Here is a 14,626-nt window from a genome sequence, read left to right as displayed (position 1 = left end):
ATCACCTTTCATGTGTTAAGAGAAATTTGTAGGGAATATGTATGAATCATCTTTTTGCTGAAATCATTCATGAGCAGGAAGAAGAGTGCAGTAAAACAGGTGTACAAAGCTGAAAACTCCAGAAATCATTAATGAGCAGGAAAAATGTAGTGCAGAAATAGGTGTGTGTAGTACAAGGCTGAAAAGTTTTCATATGACAGAAATAAAAGGGGTCGGTGGGGGGGGGGGAGTAAATGTAAACACAACAACGACTTGCAGCTTCGACTGGTGGTATCTTCAATGATGGAACATTTGCGCTCTATTTCCCGAGTAAGTGGCGAGCACGTTGGTTGGCTCCTTTCACCCTGGAATTCAGCTCATCCACATCATCGTGCAAGGCATCCAATGCCTTGTTTTGCCTGCAAAGCAGCCAGAAGATTAGGGGTGTCATCTGAGAGAAAGAAACCAGTAAATTATCCCTGGCAACTTGGATCTGCCTCAACAGTTCTTGAACTCAAGGTGAATGAAACTACTTTTTCTTCACTTTGATCAAGCTTTATTAAGATATGTAACTTTTTTATGCAAGAAGAGAGATATGAGAGACAGAAACCAGTAAATTATCCCTGGCAACTTGGATCTGCCTCAACAGTTCTTGAACTCAAGGTGAATGAAGCAACTTTTTCTTCACTTTGATCAAGCTATAAGATATGTAACTCTTTTATGCAAGAAGAGAGATATGAGCGTCACAGAACTGCCAAATGCTCCAACCACATTGGTATGATGTGAACGGTACATGCAATAAATCAAACGATTCTCTGTTTCACCTAGCATCTCATCTCAGTTAACATACTATAGTTTCATCCAGTCTTAACATTTCACTAGCATTAAGCAAAAATAAAAAGGTTGATTTCTCTACATGAAAATGAACATGGAAAAATGTACACACGAAACCGTATAAAGAAGATGCCCGGACATGTGGAAGAAGGAAAAGGTTGCATAACAAAAGATCTAAAAGATTATTGAATACTGAGGTGACAAATATCTAAAAGCCATTGATGATACATACTGCATCCATAGGGCTAACATGAACATAGAAACTGATTACTAATGCGATGACCGATGCTTTCCTTTTTAATTAAAGATTGGTTATGTTTGACAATAGTTCTCACTTAACATTTGTGATTATGTTTATGATTATTATTATTATTTTTTCCTCGTGTCAAACGAATATGTATGCTCACACAGATAAAGGAAACAATAAAAACCTTTGAATTTGACCAAATCTCAAAGTAAATTTTGTCAAAGTCGCTTAGAAAATGCTACACAAAAGCAAGGAAGCAACAACATCCTCTACACAGCTACATGAGGTAGGAAAGCTTGAAATCCTTCAAGAATTTGAATGAGAATGCTAGCAAGGAGATCAGTTCTACTACTAATCCTCTATCATTGACTTCAATCAATTTATGCTAGCAAGATGACACTAACTAGTTAAACAAACATCAATTCTCATACTAACCAGCTAACATTTATAGCATTAACGAATTTATGTGCGAGCGAGTAGATAAAGAAAGAATATAAATTCAGAAGAATAAATTAGTATCCGACCTGTCCATCTCTGAACCCATGTCAACAGCCATGCCCTTAAGCTGGCCCAAGACATCGCTTAAATCTGAAAGGGTGTCATCTTGCTTTGCCTTCTCCATCTACAAGAAATCCAAATATAATACCGAATAATCCAGACACTGCTCATCTTAAAAGTCATAAGAACACCAACCTGGACTTTATCCATAGCAGATGTGGGTTCAGAATAATTCCGTGGATTTGACTGAGGCTTTGAAGACAATCCTAACTTTTCTCTCTGTTCCATGTGGCTTATCTTCTTCGACAATGAATCATCTGAATGAAGGAGTACCAAATCAAGCACAGACACCAACCAAAATTAGTCTTGTTTTACTGGTTCTTTTATATGTACATACCTGTTGTAGGAGCCGGACCCTTTATTTGGTGAGCTTTATTTGGCTTCCAAGGTCTAGAGAAAAAGCCCCCCAGACTCCCCAAAAGTTTCTCACCCTGCAAAGAATGCCATGACTCAGAAAATCTCCACCATCAGTACCAATAAGTTACCTTTCTATCGGCTTATACAACAAGAACAATATCCGGCATAATTACAAACAATATCATATGAAATGTATGAACGCTGCACACATCTTGTAGCTCATTTTCAGATTGACTTTGTGTCCCTATATTATGATCTTGAATGTACAAAAATTTGATGCACAAAGAGATATAAAGGTATAGAACGAATACCCGACTAAGGTCTTGATCAATGCTAACAGCAGTTTCATGAGTCCGAGTGATCTGCTCCCCTTGCTGATGCAGCATCACGAGTGTGTTTGAAGCATCTTCCCTTATGACTTCAGCAATCTTGAGACAGTCATTTACTTTTTGTGTAGTTTCTTCAGCCTTGTATGCAGCATAACTTTCCAGTTCCTGCACAGATTGGTTCTCCAACCCTCCTTCATCACGGAAATCGTTCTTATATCTGTTTCTTGCAGCTGCAGAAGCTGAGTATGAATATGAAGAAGATGAGGCCTTTCTTCCTTCATTTTCATCATCTAGAGGAGCTTTTCGGATTTTTCTTACCAGTTGCTGTGCCTGAGGAAGACATTCCATGTTTAGGATTCATTTCAGATTCAGAATCTGAATCAAAAGGGTTGGGCTTCGATAAAGCAGGGTCAGAAGAACGTTGCTTGGCACCCCTAGATACAGGCATCTTGGTGGTGTCGGATTCAAGCAAAGAAGTGATAGGTACAGATTCAGGAACCAAGGATTTTAGTGACCCCAGTCAACTGTGATCTCCATTTTTTTTGTACCTACCAACACAATCAGAAGGCAATCAATGGATCTTAGCTATAAGGCAAAGAGAGATATGAATAATAATCATGTAAACTTTAATAAATAAAGATAAAGGATTTACAAGACAGAGAGTATATTAATGAGAACCATTAACAAACATAAACTCCATCAAGAAGATTATGCAGATCTGCACAGCAAGCCAATGCATCCAAGAGCAGTTTCACCACTGGATAATAACTCAAAACTAAGCATGTGGTGGAGAAGATATATGAGAAACCCACCAGGATGATCATTTACAGAAATGATAAGCTAGGAAAAATAGTGATCCAATTCAGTATCTGGTAATAGAACAAATAAATAGGGGGAGAAAGGGAATATGAACTACATAGATCATCTCAACGAAAGATATGTGGACGACGAAGGTAAATAATCAAACACAACAAATTACAAGGCTTGATAACACATTATCTGAAATCTTATTACATTAAGAAGAGCATATCATATTCACAAAAAAAAGAAATAATACAGCATGGAAAAAGACTGAAAAATGGATAAAGAGGAAAGACCCAAGCCAACGTATATCCCAAACATAGAAAATCTTAAAGCAACAACGTTTGAAAATGGTAGAGAGTCAGGCTGAAAGAAACAAAGGGCAAATCTTAGTACTTGAGCACCGGAATAGCTTTACAGGAGAAAGTCACATAATCAAAGAAGGCAAGGAACATAGACCAAGACAAATTAAGAGTCACATAGACTGAGGCAGTCTTTTGAGAAGAAGACAATCTCAAATCATAATCCAAGTAGTTAATAGAATACAACTAACATCAACAAAAAGATCCCTGAACAACATTAATTCCAACAAAAAAAAAAGATATATCGTCAAAATCAGAAGAAATCACAAGAAAATGACAAAGGAAACACAATTTCCAAACCCAATTTGAAGAAAGACATCATAGCAAAAAGACATACCACTTCTCTTTTCGTCTCCTTCCTCTTCTCTTGTGTATCAACCTAAAGAAACAGAGGAGCAATGATTGAGGTCGAAAACCAAAACCATATAAAGGAAACAAATTTCAAATCGAGAGAGAGGTCTGGAAACTAAACTCGTGATGTAATTCGAGAGGGTCAAGAACGCGAACAAGAGGAAGCCTCCTCCTTTTCTTCGTCTCCGATTCGATCTGGTCAAAACATCTGCAAACAAAACGGGAATTAGAGATCAAAAACCGGGCCATTGGATGTATCTCCCAGGACGTCAAGTGAAGGGGGAGGACAGAAGATTCTCACCGAAGACGATTCGACGGGAAAAGGTGACTCCTTTTCTCCTCCTCTTCCTCCATCTCGTTTGCGCACTTGGGGGTTATATAACAGGAGGGGGGTTGGGGAAGAGAAGGAAAAATTGGACCGTTACCCTTACAACACGGAGGGGAGAGAGAAAAATTAGGGCGATTTATCCTAATTTTCCTAGAAAAAGACTAAGAAAAGCCCTCCATTTCTTATTCTCTCTTTAAAATATTATTTTGGTCTCTTCTTTTTGAATGATCAGATTAAAAATATTATAAAAAAAATGAACTTTTTTTTTTTACATAGCCACAGCTTGAAATTATATTAATTAATATGTATCATTTTTTTTATAAAGAAAAGAATTCTATATTAGGTTAACCAGATTTATAAATTCAAGGTCTGTAATTTCGTATCGTACCGGAGTTTCAACGTTTGCTCGGTACGGTATAAAACTATATACCAAACTGTCATGGACAAACTTCTAAACAGGGTGTTTGATGTAATGCTTACGTATGTCCGTGTCTTTTGGTATGTTCATGCTTTGTACGAGGGACGACAGAAGGCTTAATAGTCTCATTTTAGTTAAGTTGGTGGCCGCTTTAGGCTTGTAAATAAAGGTTGTGTCATGTGGACACGTGTGAGAGATTTTTGATCTGTAATGGACCATTTTACCCTTTGTTGTGCAACTGTTCAGAACTTGTCTATGAAGTGGTTTTTCTGACATGTTTGCTTGTGGATCCCGAGTGAGGCATTTTCTCTATCATATTCTCTCAAATGTGGGTCCTAAGGGACCATGGGAGGCTTCGGGTAGGCTGACCTTTGCGAACGGACACGTAAGGGTGCCGCACGACTTAGGCAAAACCAGCTAAGTCCGTGACAGATGGTATCAGAGCCGGGCAAGCACTCATAGAAACACTTAGCATGCAAACGTGGGAGACCTAGCGGGGCTGCGTTAAGGGCAGTCAGCACACGCGCGACCATTTGGGGGAAAACGGGCATGGGGATGTAGAGAAAAGGAGTTGCTCGGAGGAGCGGGCACCTGAGATTGGCATTCAGAGGAATGGCCAACCCTTCGCGCAAGAGGCACCATGAGAACAGACAAGCTTGGAAGAATGCGAAGCTCACAAAGGTTGGGATGGCTGAGTTTGAGCTACGGCTCAACGTTGACAACCGTACTTGATGGTGCTCAAGATAAGCGAGGCGCTTGGTAAAGGATGAGACCATGCAAGGTGGAATGAGTTGCTCAGCGACCGAAAGAGTTGTGCAAAGCTCACAGAGGTGAGGGAAATTGCTAACTCAAAGAATTCGGTACTCATACATGGGCTTGTATGCGGACGATGGAATGTTCGCGGCCATCCCAAGGCGACCGAAACTCGGCGCCATGGAGTATTGAAACTTTCTTTTCGGCATGTGAATGATATATCCGTAGGAGGCTGAAGGGTGCAACGAGTTCAGCAGGTTGCTAGGCCTTGAGTGGTACAGTGGGGGCTGTATTGACATGGAGTTGCAATCTAGCAAGTTGGAGGAGGCAGAACAATGCACAGTTTGTTCAGCAGATCGGAGTAGTCCAAAGGGGATGGTGGTCTCCGAAACGAAGAGAGATGTTGCTCCAACGGGATAGTTATCCAGGAGAGATAAGTCCCGGCTCTCCAGAGGGAGAATCATGTGGGATGGACCTCACAAGTTGAGGAGGAGTACCTCAACAAACAACAACTCCACGAAGCTCAATGGACTGAGCAAGCGGCGAGGAGTCGTCGCATGATCTCGCTTGAGAGAATGCATTGGTAGATGCATTGCGAGATCAAGTGGGGGAGCGACCCAAAGCAACATAAATGAAGGCACACTTGGAATCGATATGGAGATCGGACTCAAGGGAGGGCTGACCCGTGAAATGGTGGGCGCGAGGGCCACCATCAACTCAATGCAAAAATGAGGAGTGGAGCAACTTGGATGTAACTTGGCGAAGTACCCAAGCCGCATGAAGGGAGCCAGCATAGAAGATGGAACATGGAGCGGAGGCATAGTGCTTTCCTTGGACAGAGGTCAAGGACATGAACTCTTACAGAGGCAAGAGTAGGTTCATGTTGTTCCATGGGTCATTCATTCTGACGGAGCGGACTCATCTTGCATGGTGCCAAAGACGAAGGGAGCTTCTGAGCACATGCACCTTATCTCGAAGGAGCATTTGATGGAGGAACTAAGGCGACTCAATTTGCGGAGGCGAAGTTGGGTTCAGAAGGCCTTAGCACGGGGCAAGAGGACACAGAGGCAAGTACTTTTGAAGAATATGCCACAGTGTTGTCATTCAAGTTGCTGTGAAGGAAGCGGTGCGCAACGAAGATTGTGCTGGTAGGGGTAGAGGCCCAGGATCTAGACAATGATGCACTAATTACAGCGAAGTCGGGGGTCTTCGGGAGCTACTAGGTGACGAACTGTCCTAGAGCGGTGCTTCATCTAGGTGTAATCCAAGAGTGAGTGGATGAAGGTCGATTGCCAAAGGAGTGAACAAAATCGAAGGTGGAAGAGACCCTGCGATGTATTGGCAGAGACCACACATGAAGGGTTCACAATTCGAGTTCATCCCACAAGGATCAGAATGCAATAGAGATGTCACCAGGAGGCGACATGGTGCAGCGGATCGTGGTGGAACAGTTCGTGGCAATGCGATACACATAACCTATCCCCGTGAGGGACTAGATCATACGGAGGTATGATCAGGAGCTATTGGAAGCTCCACTTCGGTGAACAACATGACGACAAGAAGGGCTATGGATTCAATGAGTGAAGGCTATGGTACCGTAGAGGCGGGTCTTTCGTGCGTTCATCGAATTTTGCATCGGATGAAAGCCTTGGTCATCAGCATATGGGGGCTGTGTTCCACCAAGGGAAAAGTTCGAATGCAAGTACCAGTGAGTCCCATGGGAGGGACTTGATCATGCGGAGGTATGATCGAAGCAGTTGGAGAGTTGGACTGCTTAAGAGCTCATATTCGCTTAAGGGAGCCCGGCAAGTCAGAGGACAAGGTCGAGTAAGCGAACGTTGCTACCAAGGAAGCTAAGGAGAGCAGAATCGGTGCAAACCCTACAATATGATGGCAGAGGCCATGCATGGGAGTTGCAGTCTGTCTTTCCATCGACCAAAGGGAGCTGCTTGGAGAACACAGAGGTGTTGAAGCACGGGGTCGAAAGGGGCGAGGAAGCGACGACGAGTCCAAAGGGACTTAGCTACCAAAAATTCAAGCATCAGATAGAATGGAGGTGGACTCAGAGGAGTACCACAGAGGCATATCTACTGATTGTGAAGAAAAGGGATGCAGATGCGAGGCGACGGATAGTAGTGCCATGGGCATGGCAGCGCCATGGTACCGCAGAGGCGGGACTTCCGTGAAAGGCATTGATCCCTTGCTCTCATTGAGGGAGAGTGCTTGGTCGTGAAAGGGGCCGAGGAGGTAGAGCATGCAGAGGCAAACTCCAAGTACCGATACAAGGCTGAAGGGCAGAGGCTAAGGAACTTCATAAGACCGGTGTCAATGAGTTTCTCATCAAGATAGCCGAAAGTGAAGGACTTCGGGTCATGCAAGAGTGAACGACCAAGGAACGAAGTAGACAGTACGTGGTGCTGTACCTTCGCTACTCAGGGGAGTAGGCGACAGGGTTGATGGAGAAGATGGTACAATCCCAGAGGTGACCAAATCTATTAGAGAACAACTCCAAGTTGGGGTGAAGACTTCCTGCATTCCAGAAGTTCGATGGCATTATGAAGGTGAATCACAGTAGCTAACTCAACGCAAGGAGTGCAAACACTTTAAGTGCTTCAGAAGTGTGAGTAAAGAGTAGGCGAAAGCTAGTAACCAGCTCGATGCATGGAGTACAATCTCGAGGAGGCGGGCAAAGTCAAGTAACCTTTGCCTTCTCAACTCTGAAGAGAATGGGCGAAATCGAGTATCCCAATTCTCTTATCTATCCAGCAGAGGAGCTCTGCATATGTTCAAAGACCCTTCGAAGATAATGGAAGACAATAGTTGTCAAATCCTCACCAACGGTGATTAGTGTTACTGAGAGTGGATTGTCCGCTTCATTTCCCAACGAAATGTCAATCAAAAGCAGAAGTGATGTGAACTTACTTGGATGTGACAACTAAGTGAAAGAAGAGTCAATGAGCAAAATTTTATGGAGGAAGGATCCAAAATTTCAGAAGTTTGCGAGATGATGCTCGTTAAAGCTCCAATAAGCATCCACCCAGTTCGAACAGCATGAGGCATTTGAGAGACTGGCGCAGTAAGGATGGTCTTTTTCTTCATTTTGGAGGATCCGCAGGAATCAATAGGGATCAACACAACTCAGCCAACCCCACACTAGAGTCAAAGTCATTTGCGAGTTCAAACAGCATGGCGGATCAAAGGTTCGACTACTCAAAAATAGCAACGGAGAGCAGCTGGGAGCCAAGAGGCGCATTGTAGCTGGAGCAGAAGATTGAAGACTCAGCAAAGGCGAGGAGTTGCAGTGTCGGCAAAGGCTTCAACGAGGACGTCAAAGGAATAAGTGGGGGAGAATGTCACGGACAAACTTCTAAATAGGGTGTTTGATGTAATGCTTACGTATGTCCGTGTCTTTTGGTATTTTCATACTTTGTACAACATGTAGAGGGACGACAGAAGGCTTAATAGTCCCATTTTAGTTAAGTTGGTGGCCGCTTTAGGCTTGTAAATAAAGGTTGTGTCATGTGGACACGTGTGAGAGATTTTTGATCTATAATGGACCATTTTACCCTTTGTTGTGCAACTGTTCAGAGCTTGTAAAGTCTGTTTGTAATTTGCATTATTTATGAAGTGGTTTTTCGAATATGTTTGCTTGTGGATCCCGAGTGAGGCGTTTTCTCTATCATGTTCTCTCAAATATGGGTCCTAAGGGACCATGGGAGGCTTCGGGTAGGCTGACCTTTGCGAACGGACACGCAAGGGTGCCGCACGACTTAGGCAAAACCAGCTAAGTCCGTGACAAAATGGTATACCGTTAGATAAATATAAATATAAATATATATATATATATATATATATATATATATATATATATATATATATATATATATATATATATATATATATATATATATATATATATATATATATTCGTTCCGTCCGATAGTGGGTGATCTGCGTACCGGTATGTCATCGAATGGGTACATACCGGGTGGTATCATTCGATATTACCTACCTTGATAAAATCCAAAGCAATTGGGTTCTTATGAGAAAGACAAAAAAAAAAGCATAATTATTTGCCCTACAAAAATTGTCATGATATATCTAGACAACGTAGAGTCTCCAACAAACATATTGTCATGACGACTGATGAGGCATAGCAAGGAAAACCACCCTCTAAAATGATGCTTGAAAAATCGGATAAAAATATATATGAATAAAAATAATTAATTATCAATTTTTTTTCTCTCACTTGTATGAATATGTTAGAAGATAATGAATAATTAAATCACAAGCACACAAGAATATCGATAATTTTTAATTAAAAAACTTATTCAATGTGAATGATAAAAATCATGGGACCTCTCCTGATTCAAATTAAAATCTCCACTATGAAAATATTGTTCATAGTAGCAAAGATGCATGAATAAATTTATTCCATAATAAATTCAAAATCCACAACTCAAATACCCATCAAACAGAAACAGAAATCACATACGATAGATATTATTAAATATCCATATGCAATCTCCACCATTCAGATTAAAGAAACACTAGTAGTCTAAAATATGTTTACTAAAAATCAACCAAATCGAACTATAAATGACAGTCCTGAATGAGATGAAACTATTTGAAGTAGAAAACCAATAGCATAGTTTTTGTTGAAGCAGTAAAAAGAGATACTTAAAGACCTTCAAACTCGATCTTTGCCATTCAGAATGCACAACCAAAAGCCTTATACTTGCTGATAAAGTTTCAACCAAATCGAACGGTTGAATATTACCCAATAATGAGTCAAAGTGAACTGATAGGTGATAAAATAATTAGTGAATAACTACTGTTCAAGAAGCCAAAACCCTATGAAGAAGATCTCAGATCATCACTATTCAAAATGAAGATCGCTAAATCTAAAATATCTTTAAAGATTAGTACGATTTGATAAAAACTCATTGTCATATCGCTAGAGATAAATGGCTGGATGAATATTAGAAAGACGTAGAAAAGTATGAGTTATGTCTCTTGAATGTTTCAAAATGTTATCATAGTGATTTGGCTAAAATTATTTATTGTTGGGCTTTCTCACATCGGAGTGACCAAACCCAACAAATGATTTGATCATCCAAGATTCCTTGAGAACGAATTCACCACCTCCAAGACTCCTTTCGTCGTGCACTATTTCTTTTGCCATCTCTTCCCTATATATCTTCATCTTCCTCCATAGTTTGTTCTCTTTCCACCCCTCCTCTCATATGTATTCTCTTCATTTCTATATTTATATCACTTTTCTATATTTTTTTTCATTTCTCTTCTATTAGTAATCGATTGATTGTCTGCCCATTTACCGTTGATCATTGTTGTTTCTAAGGTTATCTTTTCATCATCATCTCTTCTTCTTGTTATTGTATCTTTCTCATTAAAATAAATATTATTCTGACTATCATCGTATATGAATATTAATATTCTTGCTTAGGTAACTAAATTTCATATTTATCTGTTAATATTTTATATATTATCATGTGTTTTTTTAATGTGTATGAAGGTTTATGTATATAATATTAGTTGATGATATTATTTTTATCATATTTTACAATATTAAAATTTTGTTTTTCATTTGTTTAAGATTTTTTTATTTTTTATTAATTTTGATATTTTAGATTTTTCACTATATAGAAATTTAAATTATTTATAAGTTTTAAAGTAATTTTATAATTAAACATGAAATCTAACTGGTTGATGCAATTGTTCAACTAGTGATGTCAATTTACATATATTTCTTTTTTTTAGACAAGGTCTACATTTAAAAAAAAAAAACATAAAGAGGAGATATAAGAAAGAAGAAAGAGAGAACTCTCATGTGGAGCAGTTCATTGTCACACAACCTAACAATCAAAATTAGATGTAGGAATTAGGTTTCATATTATCATTGGAACTACCATAGACATGAATATAAGTAGACATTATAGTTTTGGCTTGCTCATCGTCGTCATCGTTGTACTCTAAGGTGGTGTCGTTGAGCTCCACACTCTCACATAGACTAGTTTCATAGCTTTTGGCGAGGTAGAGGTCCCTTTGATATTTTTGAATTTGATGCCCTTAATCTTAACTAGAGAATGATCCTAGGGATGATGCATAAATTTTAAGACTTAAGTCCAATTAACAACTATGATGATACATATAACAGTAGTAGAAACAATAAGGTATATATTTTCGACACAATTAGCAAAGGAATAATAGTTTTGATCTATAATAATGAGGTTATAGACATTGTTCATAATAATATCTTCAAAGAGAAAATTGGTGGTTTTCAATGTAGATGGAGAACATTGTCATGTCCTAATCATCGATCTATTTGTTGTATCGGTTAGAGTGCATTTTCTCACCGTCAACCCGATGATATTTTTCTCATTAACATTCTTGTCAAAACTACTGATGATGATATTATGGTCGAGACTATATAATATATTAAAGATGATCAAATTGGTGTTAATATACTGATGCTGATGATTGAGTTAGCAACCTAGATATTGATCAGGTTAGTGATATTAACGCCATCGGTGTTTGGGTAGTCTCCAAGAGCACTGATCCTAAAGGAATCATGGGTTATTTTTGTTGATTCAAAGATATGTATGTGGAAGAATTATCATGTGAATGTGCATGAAGGTTTATGTATATGATATTATTTTTATCATATTTTATGTGAGTGAGGTTTTGTATATATTTATTTTTTATATTTTTATATTTTTATATTTTATTAATTTTGATATTTTAGATTTTTACCATATAAAATTTTAAATTATTTATATTATTTTAAAGTATTTTTATCTTACTAATAGACACAATTGTTTAACCATTGATGGAAGGTTTGGCCAAATCACTTCTCGATAATATTAATAACAATATTTTATGGTTATAAAGTTACTAAAATTTAGTATATATTCTTCAAAAAAAAATATGAAATTAACTTGAGTTTGTAATCTTTAATTTTCTCTAGATTATTCTTCTTAGGTATAAAGATAACGAACGTCTTCCTTCAACTAAGGAGGCAGAGATTACGGTGGAAAAAGTTAAAAGCTTCAACGATGCTATTACTAAGGGAGTCCAAAGAATTCAAATTTCACATTACCATCTGATGAAGTATCATTAATTTCGATCGGGTTAAATGGTTCCATATCTTATCAAAGAGCTTAGGAAAGTATTAAATAAATGGTTCTGATAGTTTCTCAAAGAGCTTAGGAAAGTAGAAATGGAATCCCAATAATGAGAGGAAAATAGATTGATTCATAGGGTGCCACAAGATAAATATACTAGTTTGACAAGTTGGAGAGAATGTCATTATCCTTTGGATAAGCACACCGTTCTCAAGCTTGAGGATATTTATGCAATTCTAAGGATGGCAACCTTATCGAAAAAGGCAATGTTTCTATCACCTTTCGAGTTTCACTTAATTTTGGCCATTGTGGACCATTTTATATGAAGTTATTTGTTTAGAGCAATCAGTTGGTTACGTAGGTATAGCAGCCTAGTGAGTTTTTGTTGGGAAGAAACATGTTAAAGCGGAATAATTTTTTTCTCTCTTGTATCAAAATGGGTTCCTCATCAAAAATATCAACTTAATATCCAAATAAAAATATCAACCAGCACAGTATAAACAATAGAGAAAAAATAATCACACAATGAGACCAAATCTTTTTAACGTGAAAAATCCAATGTGGGAAAAACCACGAGACCGTAGTCCACCTCAAACTTTCACTATCAATGATAACAGGTTTACAGTAGATCTTCTCTAGAATAACTAGAGGATCAGAATAACATCAAGATCATAGATCTTGGTTCAATAATAACATATCTTCATCATGATGGATCTCCTCAAAAGAGAATTCTAGGTCTCACAGAGTGGATATCATAGGAAAGTACCTTAGAGAGAGTAAACTGTAGATCAACACCATTAGGATTGTAGAGTTTACTACAAGGATTCTCCACATAAAATTTGGGTCAAAACTGACAACGTTTGGCTACCGATCGTCAAGCAGAAATCTCAGAAACCTAATCTTTCTCTCTCTATTTTTCTCTCCTCTTTTCTCTGCACGTCGTCGGACGCTACAATCTGCACACACACTCACTGCACACGCTACCCTCTCACTCAATTTTGCCCTTTCTCTCTTGATTTTTTTGATTTGGGCTGATGGCCCAAATTTGTCCAAGCCCACATATAGGCTGGACCCAATAATTCTCCCCCTCCAACTCATATGGTGGGCTGTACCAAGCCCGCTCTTCGCCTACATGCTTCAAGCTTCTCCTTAGGCAAAGACTTTGTCAACATATCTGAACCATTCTCACTGGTATGCACTTTTTCCAACTGTAATTCTTTCATCTCAAGCACATCACGAATCCAGTGATATCTCACATCAATATGCTTGGATCTAGAATGGTATGTTGAATTCTTGGAGAGGTGAATGACGCTCTCTGTCACAGTAAACAGTATATACTTCCTGTTTCAAGCCCAATTCCTGTAGAAACTTTTTCATCCATAAAGTTTCCTTACAGGCTTCAGTAACTGCTATGTATTCTGCTTCTGTGGTTGATAGAGTAATACACTTCTGTAACTTAGACTGCCAAGAGACTACTCCTCCTGCAAATGTCATCAAGAATCCTGAAGTGGACTTCCTGGAATCAGTATCACCTACCATGTCTGCATCTGTGTAGCCTTCTAACACAGGTTCATCACTGCCAAAACATAAACACAACCTGGAAGTACCTCTTAGATATCTTAATATCCATTTCATTGCTGCCCAATGTTCCTTTCCAGGATTAGAGATAAATCGACTGACAACTCCAATTGCATGAGTTATATCTGGCCTAGTACAAACCATAGCATACATCAAACTGCCTACTGCAGATGAGTAAGGCACTCTGGACATTTCTTCTTTTTCTTTCTCACTTGTAGGACATTGTTTCGAATTAAGCTTGAAATGACCTGCAAGTGGGGAACAAACTGCTTTGGCTTTACTCATGTTGAATCTTTCAAGAACCTTTTCAATGTAAGTCTCCTGAGATAGCCAAATCTTTCTTTTCTTCCTATCACGAAGAATCTTCATGCCAAGTATTTGTCTCACCGATCCCAAGTCTTTCATGACAAAAGACTTACTTAGCTCTCTTTTAAGCTTTCCAATTTTTCCAACATCATGGCCAACAATCAGCATATCATCAACATATAACAGTAAAATAATAAAATCATCATCTGAAAATTTTTTCATAAATACACAATGATCAGATGTGGTTCTATCATACCCTTGGCTCATCATAAAGGAATCA

The 14,626-nt window shown here is 38.8% G+C and overlaps 1 protein-coding gene across 3 annotated transcripts; it reads right to left on the bottom strand.

The window, feature by feature from the left end:
• Positions 1-106: 106 nt before the first annotated feature.
• On the bottom strand, positions 107-4,203 carry LOC103989002 (SNAP25 homologous protein SNAP33). Of its 3 annotated transcripts, none has more exons than XM_009407722.3 (9): positions 4,120-4,203; positions 3,940-4,026; positions 3,805-3,846; positions 2,623-2,852; positions 2,287-2,534; positions 1,956-2,049; positions 1,754-1,875; positions 1,585-1,682; positions 107-398 (listed from the first exon to the last, which is right to left on the bottom strand). In XM_009407722.3, the coding sequence occupies exons 4-9, from the start codon at positions 2,750-2,752 to the stop codon at positions 299-301; spliced, it is 792 nt and encodes a 263-aa protein (XP_009405997.2). In that variant the 5' UTR covers positions 2,753-2,852; positions 3,805-3,846; positions 3,940-4,026; positions 4,120-4,203; the 3' UTR covers positions 107-298. The 3 variants fall into 3 exon arrangements, with proteins under 3 accessions (XP_009405997.2, XP_009405995.2, XP_064969833.1); XM_009407720.3 differs by having other exon boundaries at positions 2,287-2,543; positions 4,120-4,194; XM_065113761.1 differs by having other exon boundaries at positions 2,287-2,543; positions 3,975-4,026; positions 4,120-4,185.
• Positions 4,204-14,626: the final 10,423 nt, after the last annotated feature.

The sequence above is a fragment of the Musa acuminata genome, chromosome BXJ2-6 (assembly GCF_036884655.1).
Source record: "Musa acuminata AAA Group cultivar baxijiao chromosome BXJ2-6, Cavendish_Baxijiao_AAA, whole genome shotgun sequence".
In the NCBI taxonomy this organism is placed as follows: Eukaryota; Viridiplantae; Streptophyta; class Magnoliopsida; order Zingiberales; family Musaceae; genus Musa; species Musa acuminata.
The sequence above is the reverse complement of the archived record's forward strand: the minus strand, read 5'-3'. Positions and strand labels throughout refer to the sequence as shown.

Coding starts and splice junctions, on each gene's coding strand:
- LOC103989002 (XM_009407720.3), bottom strand. CDS start 2,752: ATGCCTGTATCTAGGGGTGCCAAGCAACGTTCTTCTGACCCTGCTTTA. Junction 2,544..2,622: donor TTCCTCAGGCACAGCAACTG/GTAAGAAAAATC, acceptor ATTCATACTCAG/CTTCTGCAGCTGCAAGAAAC. Junction 399..1,584: donor ATGGGTTCAGAGATGGACAG/GTCGGATACTAA, acceptor GCTGCTTTGCAG/GCAAAACAAGGCATTGGATG.